At 31.0% G+C, this 10000-nt stretch overlaps 1 protein-coding gene and 1 long non-coding RNA gene across 5 annotated transcripts in view; one reads left to right on the plus strand and one right to left on the minus strand.

Annotated features, from left to right (window-relative positions):
• LOC125045038 overlaps positions 1 to 477 on the plus strand; it is an 89328-nt gene extending 88851 nt beyond the window's left edge. Inside the window, exon 3 of the long non-coding RNA XR_007116523.1 lies at positions 357 to 477. This is a non-coding gene — a long non-coding RNA (uncharacterized LOC125045038). The remainder of the gene's footprint in view (positions 1 to 356) is intronic.
• Positions 1 to 10000, minus strand: part of LOC125045035 (lachesin-like) — a 315489-nt gene that overhangs the window by 89644 nt on the left and 215845 nt on the right. For all 4 annotated transcript variants that reach the window (XM_047642077.1, XM_047642076.1, XM_047642075.1 and 1 more), the window contains exon 5: positions 307 to 465. In XM_047642077.1, coding sequence (XP_047498033.1) covers positions 307 to 465 — 159 coding nt within the window. The remainder of the gene's footprint in view (positions 1 to 306; positions 466 to 10000) is intronic.

Below are 10000 nucleotides of genomic sequence, written 5' to 3' on the forward strand. Positions count from 1 at the left end.
TTTTCTTTTTTCATTTTATTTCAATGATTTTTGCATCTGTAATTGTGTGTGTGTGTGTGTGTGTGTGTGTGTGTGTGTGTGTGTGTGTGTGTGTGTGTGTGTGTGTGTGTGTTTGTGCGCGTGTGCGTTTGTGTGTTTTTGAATGTATGTATGTATGTATGTATGTATGTATGTATGTATGTATGTATGTATGTATGTATGTATGTATGTATGTATGTATGTATGTACGTAAGTATGTATGTACGCATGTATGTAATCTTTCTGTGTCTTCCCTTCCCCTTGACCCCGCCTTGCCCTCGCACTGACCTGTCGTGGACTTGTTGACGGTGATGGACTCGCCGTCCTCCCGCTTCCAGATGACGGTGGGCCGCGGGGAGCCGCGCGCGCGACACCTCAGCTTGATGTCGTTGCCTTCCTGCGCGATCACGTCGCCGGTGCTCTCGTTGTCCACGATGTCGGGCGGCACTGTGGGCGGGGAAATGTGGGGCGTCAGTATGAGGCACCGTGGGCAAGGGAGAGGATGACATCGGCATGAAGCACTGTTTTGGGAGCTAGAGAAGGACATCAGTATGAGGCCCTGTGGACGAGGAGAGGGTCCCCTGCTTAGCCACTGTGAAATAGAAAGGGGGTGGCATCTGTGTGAAGTACTTTGGCAGAGGAAGGAAATGACGTTATATGAAGCAATATGGGCGTTGTGATGGACTAAGGGAATGAGGTGAGCATGAGGCACTGTAAGAGTGGAAGCAGTGACGAGAGTTCAATGTACGAAGTAGGGGGTGAAACCAGTGTATGGCATTGAAGAGATGATGATTTCAGTATTAGATATTGTTCGTATGGGGATGACTTTACTACATGGCATGAGACACTCTGGGAAAGGTGAGGACACGCATTAAGAAACGCCCCGCCCAGAGAGAGAGACAGCAGTGGCGTCGAACCGTCTGCGGGGTCAAAAAGGCACCGTGACAAGGAGGTTAAAGAGGCTGCAGTAATTGGCGCTCTGAGGGGTTAACAACGCCAATATGTAGCAACGAGGAGAGATCTGATGCCAGCCTGTTAGGAGTAGCGGTGACATCATTATTTGGCGCCCTGACGCTGGGGGGGGGGGGGGGGTGCTGTAATGAGTAGTGCTGCAACTGGAGAAATTTCTGGTTATTTGAGGAGACAGGAAGTTATCACAGATACACACACATTTTAGTGTGTGTGTGTGTGTGTGTGCATATATATATATTTATATATGTACATATATATATAAATATATATATAAATATATATATAAATATATATATAAATATATATATAAATATATATAAATATATATATAAATAAATATATATATATACAATTTTAGAGACAAAACTGCTATAGGTTGAGAAAAGCTTATGTTCTGCAGGGGGATGATAAGAACTGGTGGTGGTGGTGACAAAGATAATATTGAAGAAATATATATATATATATATATATATATATACACATATATATACATATATTTGTACATGTCTGTGTATATATATATATATATAACATGCATTTTTGATAAAATCTACAGGTACTATACATTCACATATTGAGTTAATGCATCTGCATTTATAGAATGAGGATATTATAAAGCATACCAGTGCATAAAATCATTAGAAATATGAAATAAAGTATATAGGTACTCTAAATAACTTAATGAAATATATGTATAAAGCAATATCCACATGCAAATATTAAATGAGAGACAGAGAATGTACTTGTTGTGACAAGGTCCAATTTGATATTGAATATGGAATCTGCATAATTCAATTATGTAATGTTATATGTAATACAACAAAATGGAAAATGTTTTTATATGTAATTAAAGATAATTTTAATTGCCAGAGACTTTCTAAACTGAATCTGTCTTTACTCTTTCTCAAAGTGGAGGTTGGGGAGAGTAAATGGTGGCAACGGTGGGATTCAAGATAACTCGAGTTTACATGCTACATGAGGTTGAAAGTCGTCACTGATAATTCAAAATGCCTATCCTGTGAGATTTTTTAAATTATAGGCATCCATAAGGATACATAGTCATTAAGCATTTGCTTCTCCATCCACAAAAATATCTAAATCTGCATTCTTGATTTTATAAGTTTATAGCCCTTCTGTAATGATTAATTAACTAATTAATGTCTACCCATGATTCTTGATTTGAGAGATCTTTGACTGTAACATATTTTGTATCTTGTAACATATATAATTTTATGTTTTCCTATATAATTTATATACCAGCATTTATGGTATTAGACACACAAATATTGAAGGATGCAGACAAGAAATAGAAAGGTTAAAATAAGTAAAATATTTAGTTTTACATAAGGAGCAAAATGGGGGACTTATTTTGAAATCGTTTTGCAGTCGGCTAAGAGTCATGGCTTGTGGCTATCAGTACAATCTCTTGCTGTGTTTTCCGTCAGTTCTTCATTAAATTGAGGAGCTCCTTGAAACGTGTATGTATGACTTATATTCTGATTTTCAGTCGAAGAAATCGCCCAGTCTTTAATGCCTGAAAGACTTAAAAATGGAACTGAGAGATTTAATTACAATGTTGTACTTTTTACTAATGTTTCTTTTAAGTAATCAGTTGAAAGTTAACTATGAAAACCTGAACTTGTCTTTATTTATAAATGAAGAGTGGAATTCTATTGTACTTATGTGGTGAATATAAACTTCATATAACTGCTAATTGTCATTTCCAAATATGACATCATAGATTACTTTTATATAATTATATCCTGTCACATTTATGCCAAATTAATGTTGAAGTGAGCTAATGAACCATTAGACATATGAATGCCTTCTAGGGGTTTGTAAACTTTGATCAGAAAATAAGATATCAATTTAATGACAGTTGTATATGAGGCTCTGCGTTAAGTAAATTATCTGTAAACTCCTTCCTTTACCTATTAAAATATTTGTTAAACCCTCCTCCTCCTTATCTAACTCTAATCCCTGCATCTATCTATCTGATTCTCCATCCATCAATTCCTCCATCAATCCATTCATCTTCTCACCCTCCCTGCCCTTACCCAGACCAGCCCCGCAGCGACATCTATCACCGACGCAAATGCCCTGACTTCTAATGACAAGGGCGGCGCTTATACCGTTCCCCGAGCTCGCTGCGGCTGGATCTGTCTTCATTACGTCGCGACTCATCGGGGAGGCGTTACTCGATTTATGATAAAGAAAAATGGAAGGAAGTTTTTAAGCAGCGTGTGCGGACAGGGTAATGCGCCGGCGGGGAAGGAGTGGGGGGGGGGGGGGAGAAAATTAAAGGGGTTGAAGGAAGGAGGCGAGAAAGCGAAGGGGTAGAAGGGAGTTTAGAGAGGGGAGTGGGGAGGAAAGGGAGGGGGTGTGGGAAGGAAAGGGAAAGGGGTTGAAGGAAGGGGAGGGGGGAGATATCGAAGGGGTTGAGAGGAGGTTAGGCAGGGGAGTGAGAGGAGGGGTTGGGGAGGAAAGAAGCGTGAGATAGGGGGAGTAGGAGGAGGGGAGTGAGGGAAGGGAGGTTGGGTAAGAGGGTTAGTGAGACGCGATTATGATTAAATTATTATTATTATTATTATTATTATTATCGTCATTATTATTATTATAGCTATTATTATGACATTATTATTATCAATATCATTATTTATCTTCCTCATTATCATAATTATCATTATTGTAATAAATATTATCGTTGTTGTTGTTATTACCATTATTTGTCCTCATCGTCGCCATAATTATTATTTTTAATATTATTCTTTATTACGCTATTATGAATATTATTATTGTTGTTGTTGTTATTATTATTATTATTATTATTATTATTATTATTATTATTATTATTATTATTATTATTATTATTATTATTATTATTATTATTATTATTATTGTTATTGTTATTGTTATTGTTATTGTTATTGTTATTATTATTATCTTTATTATATGATTATTGTTATCATTATTATCAAAAGTATTATCGTTATCATTATTTTTTATTACGATTATTATTATGAATATTATTAGTAGTAATATTATTGTTAATATCATTATCATTATTAGTAATAATATTATTATTATTATCACCATTATTATTATTATTATTATTATTATTATCATCATTATCATCATCATAATTTTCATGATTAACATTATGATTATTATTATTATTATTATTATTATTGTTATTATTATTATTATTATTATTATTATTATCGATATTATTACTATTATTATCATTATTGTTATTGTTGTTGTTATTATTACTACTATTATCATTGTCATCATTACCACTATCATTATCATTATCATCATCATTATCATTATTATCCCCTACCCCTGTGAGAACATCTTATACCTCCACCTTGCAAAATCATGAACGCTCACACAACCCCCCCCCCCCCCCCACACACACACACACACACATAAAACCTCTACGCCTGTGCCCAAGAAGAGATAGAAGATTGCCTTACAAAAGAATTTGAAAACATATCAAATGTTATTCTAGTTTCACAGTAACTATCAGAGGCAAAGACATACACCTAGAATTCTTCACAAATTCAAATGTTTTCCCTAAAAAGGTTAAAGTATTTTTGAACAAAAACATGTGCAAGAACGATCAGTTTGTTTAATGCACTCACACAATCAGCAAAACCAAAGATCACTTCATGCTATACAATCAAAATAGAATATATCAATCTCTCCTTGGTCACTTTGAAGAAATTGAAAGGATCACTGAGAGAAATATCGACATCCTTTGCATTAGTGAAACATGGCTTCATGAAGAAATGTCAAGGAATGTCATTAACATTCAAAATTTCAATGTTTGTAGATGTGATGCAGAGTGAGGTGGAGGAGTATGCGTATACGTAAGGGATTCCTTTAAATCAAAAGTAATTTCACCACAGTTGTAAATAATACAGCTGTAGAGGACTTTGGGTAACTGTACAAAGTAGTATGTACCCCTCCTTCATTATTGGTACAATCTAAAGACACTAGCATGCCACAGCTGAATCATTTGACTACCTCGGAGATGTTTTTAGAGAAATGTCAACGAAAATAAAACCTTTTTTTTCATCTTGGGTGTCTTAAACGTTGACCTAAACAAACCTAATGCAAAATTAGCCGGGATCAGGAAGAAAAACAAATTAAATCAGTTTATTAACAAACCTTCCAGGATCACAAAATACACCTTATCCATGCTAGACATCATTATATCAAACAGACCTGACCTCATTGCGTATACTGACGTTACCCCTTGCCAAATTGCAGAACTTTTAACTATGACAGTAGATATAAAGAGACCCAAAAGACAACCTGTCATAAAAACTTCCTGTGACCTGAAAAATTACGATCCCAATCACTTAGTCAAAATATTAGTGCCAGACAGTCGACCCTCTCAGAGATTCTTACAACAGATGACGTTATCAAACAAGTAGACATTCTTTCGAATGTACTAAAAAATAGCATAGATGCCACTGATCCACTTAAGACCAAAACTGTAAGACGTCCCCCCGCCTCACGGATAAATTAGGACATCAAAAGAGTTATACATGACCGAAACACGCACAAATTTCTCAAAATAAATAGAACTGATATCGCCCTTCATTCTGAGTAAATACAAAAAAAGAGAAATGTTAAAACATTAATCCAATCAACTAAAACAATTCATTTTCAAAATAAGTTTAATGACTGAACGCCAAAGAAACATGGAAAACAGTTAAAACGTTATCACCAAACAAAAAGCATAACACAAACACGTCCCTAGATTTCTTAAATAGTACAGAACATCTAAATGACTACTTCGCAAATATCGATGGACTCACCTATGAACAGACAGCTGCTTCCTTGGCCCCAGAAAATACAACCAGGACAAAGCTCTCAACAAATGCTTTCAGACCACAGCCAATAGGAGTGGAAACAACAGTCTTAACACTAAAACACGTGAAACAAATGCCGTAGGTGTGGATAACATTACTTTTATATCCATTAAAGAAAGCTTACCCGCAATAGCTTTCTATTTAACTGCAATTATAAACACATCCATAGTCACCGGTACCTACTCATGACTGTGGAAACATGGCAACATAACACCCATTTTCAAATCAGGAGATGCAAAAACAACTAAACAATTATCGTCCTATCACTCTACTCCCAGTGATATCTAAAGTCCTAGAAAAAATATTGTTGCAAATCAACTATCAACATTTTTAGAATCCAATCACCTTACTTCCGAAACGCAACACGGGGTTAGAAGTAAGCTATCCACTGAAAAAGCTTTACTAAAAATCACAAACAAAATTTATGATAACATAGACATTGTGTAATCTGTTAAAAGCATTTGACAGTGTCAGCCATAAAATCCTGCTTAATAAAATGAAAAATCATGGAATAGACAACTATTGGTTCAGAAGTTATCTGTCCACAAGAACGCAGTCAGTCAAAATTCGTAATAATATGTCAACAAAAAAAAAAAAAAAAAAAAACAGTCTCTTTCGGTGTCCCACAAGGCTCCATATTAGGCCCGCTCTTGTTCACTTTATTCATAAAAGATCTATCAAACATTGCAAACAACTGTCTCCTTGTCCAATATGCTGATGACTCAGTTTCTTCACCCTGCCCCTGAAAGCAATTTATATGAATTGATAAGAAATACGCAATAGACTGTTACAGAAGCAAAGATGTATTTTGACAACAACGGCCTCAAACTAAATCCCGATAAAACTCAATGCATCTTTATAGTCAGTCGGCAAACCATAACCAAAATCCCCATAAACACAGTCATAGAATTTGAAGGCCATCATATCAAACCAAGCATTTCTGTGAAAAATCTAGGAGTACACATAGACAGATACTTGACTTTCGAAACACACATAGACAACATTCACAAAAAAGTAATGGGCACACTGATATACCTAAATCACATAAGAAACAAAATCCTCGCTGAGACGAGAATTGTTGTTGTACAAACACTTGCACTAAGCATTATAAACTACTGCTCCAGCATATGGGGCTCAACCAACAAAACTCAAATACAAAAAGCACAAAAACTACAAAACTTTGCCGCAAGAGTGGCAATGGCAATAGGCAACATAAATAAACATGACCACATAACCCCCCACTTAAAAAAAAAGTTCCTCAAAAATGTCAATTTGATACATGTATATTCAATCATAAATTCATAATGGGCGATTATCCTCATTGGTTAATGCCTCTACAAACAATTGGTAACAAAAGAGGCATCCAAACCAGGCAGATCAACTCTCTAGACGTCAAAAGATCTTACAGGGAAACAGGGTAAAGGCAAATGCAAATCCGAGATCTGGAACAACCTGCCACAAAACATTACAAACATCTCCAACCTAACTACTTTCAAAAATAAATTAAAGGAGTATCTCTTAAATTGTCAATGATATAAGGCATTTACATGCCATGTAACTATATTTCTAATGATATGACCATCATATTCTATTTAATTTTATTTTATATCTCCCTCACCAATGTATTTGCTATTGTTTCTTCTTATTCTGTATTACTGTACGATGCCACAATCTATGTAAAAAGAAGAACCATTGTAATTAATGGAATAAAATGTTTTGACTTTGACTTTGACTATTATTATCATTATTATTATTATTATTATTATTATTATTATTATTATTATCATTATTATTATTATCATTATTATTACTACTATTATTATCATCACTAGTGTTATCATTATTATTAGTTTTGATGTTTTCTTTATCTTTATTGTTATTATCATTATTATTATTATTATCGTTATTAGTATTATTATTATCATTATCATTATTATTATTATCATTATCATTATTATTATCGTTATAATCATCATCATCATCAGTATTACAAATGTTCTATTTATTACCATTATGACTTGTATCATTATAATGCAAGCTATTATCGTCCTTTTTACCATTACTCTAAATTATAATAATAATAATAATAATAACAGCAACAATAACAATAATAATAATAACAGTAATAATAATACCACTAATGATAATGATGATAAAATAGTGATAATGGTAACGCCTCCCCACAAAAAAAAAAAATATATAATAATGATAACAATAAAAGAACTATAAATGCCCACATAACATTCCAATCTCGCATCACGCTCGGTTCAAATATCCCGACCAGCACCACACGCGACACCATAGCCATCACATCCTACGATCATTAACTAATTACAGTTCTCTTCTTGAAGTTTCATTATCCTATCATTCAATTTTGAAAACAGTGTCATTCCCCGTGCACAGTTGCCAAAGCCTTCGTCAATATTGCAGAAGTTCATTTTCGAATTCGGGATATGTTAGTGATGGTGGTGGTTTTAATGGTTTTATTAGAGATGATGCTCATACTAAGAAAAATAACAACAAGAAGTATTATTATCATCAATATCAGAACAATAATGATAATAATAATAATATCTATTATTAATAGTATTATTATTAATATTATTATCACTATTATTATTATTATTATTATCATCAGCATCATTATTATTATTATTATTATTATTACAACAATAATAATAATAATGATGATAACAATAATAATAATAAAAATAATAATAATAATAATAATAATAATAATAACAATAATAATAATAATAATAACAACAATAATAAGACTAATCATAAAAAAAAATAATAACAATACTAATAATAATGAAAAAAATATTGATTATAATATTGCTGCTGCTTCTGCTGATGATGAGAATAATAATGACAATAATAATAATAATAATAAAAATAATGATCATAACAATAAGAGTAATAATAATAGTAATAATATTAATTATAAAAATAATAAAGAAAATAATAATAATGGTAATAATAAATATGATAATAATGATAATTATTATCATTTTATTATTATAAATAACGATAATAATGATGAAGATAATGGTGATGATGAAAATAATGCTAATAATGCTAGTAATGCTAATAATAATGATAATGATAATGATAATGATAATGATAATGATAATAATAATGATGATGATGATATAATAATAATATTAATATAATATAATAATACGAACAATAATCATGATAATAATATTAATGATAATGATAATGATTATGATAATGATAATAATAATATTTATAATAATAATATTAACAAGAATAATAATAATGATAATAATAATAATAATAATAATGATGATGATGATAACAACAATAATAGTAATAATGAACAGTAATATTTATAGTAATGGTAGAATTAATATCAACAAAAAAATTAATAATTAAAATAATAACATAATAGTAATAATAATATCAATGATGAAAATAATAATGATAAACAACAATAATGATGATAATGAAAATAATAAGAACAACAACAACAACAATAATAGTAGCAATGATAATAATAGCAATAATGATAATAACGATAATAATGTAATGTTGATAATATTAATAACAAAGTTGATAACAATAATAAAAATAATAATGATAACGATAATAATAAAAAATATTAATAATAATAATAATAATAATAACCATATTATTATTATTATTATTATTATTATTATTATTAATATTATTATTATTATTATCATCATCATCATCATTATCATCATCATCCTCATCATCCTCATCATCATCATCATCATCATCGTCATAATAATAATATTAATACTAATACTAATACTAATAAAAAAATAATAATATTGATAATAATAATGATATCAATAATAATAATAATAGTGATACTAATAATAATATAAATAATAAGGAGAAGAATAACATTAACAATACTAATAACAATAGTAGTAATAATGATAATAATAATGACAACCATGATAGTAATAATGATAATGATAATAATAATATCAATAATAATAATAATAATAATAATAATAATAATAATAATAATAATAATAAACAATGATATATAATAATATATAATAATGATAATAACAAAAATAACAATGATAATAATGATAATAATAATATAAGATAATAATAAT

Source organism: Penaeus chinensis, chromosome 36 (genome assembly GCF_019202785.1).
Source record: "Penaeus chinensis breed Huanghai No. 1 chromosome 36, ASM1920278v2, whole genome shotgun sequence".
In the NCBI taxonomy this organism is placed as follows: Eukaryota; Metazoa; Arthropoda; class Malacostraca; order Decapoda; family Penaeidae; genus Penaeus; species Penaeus chinensis.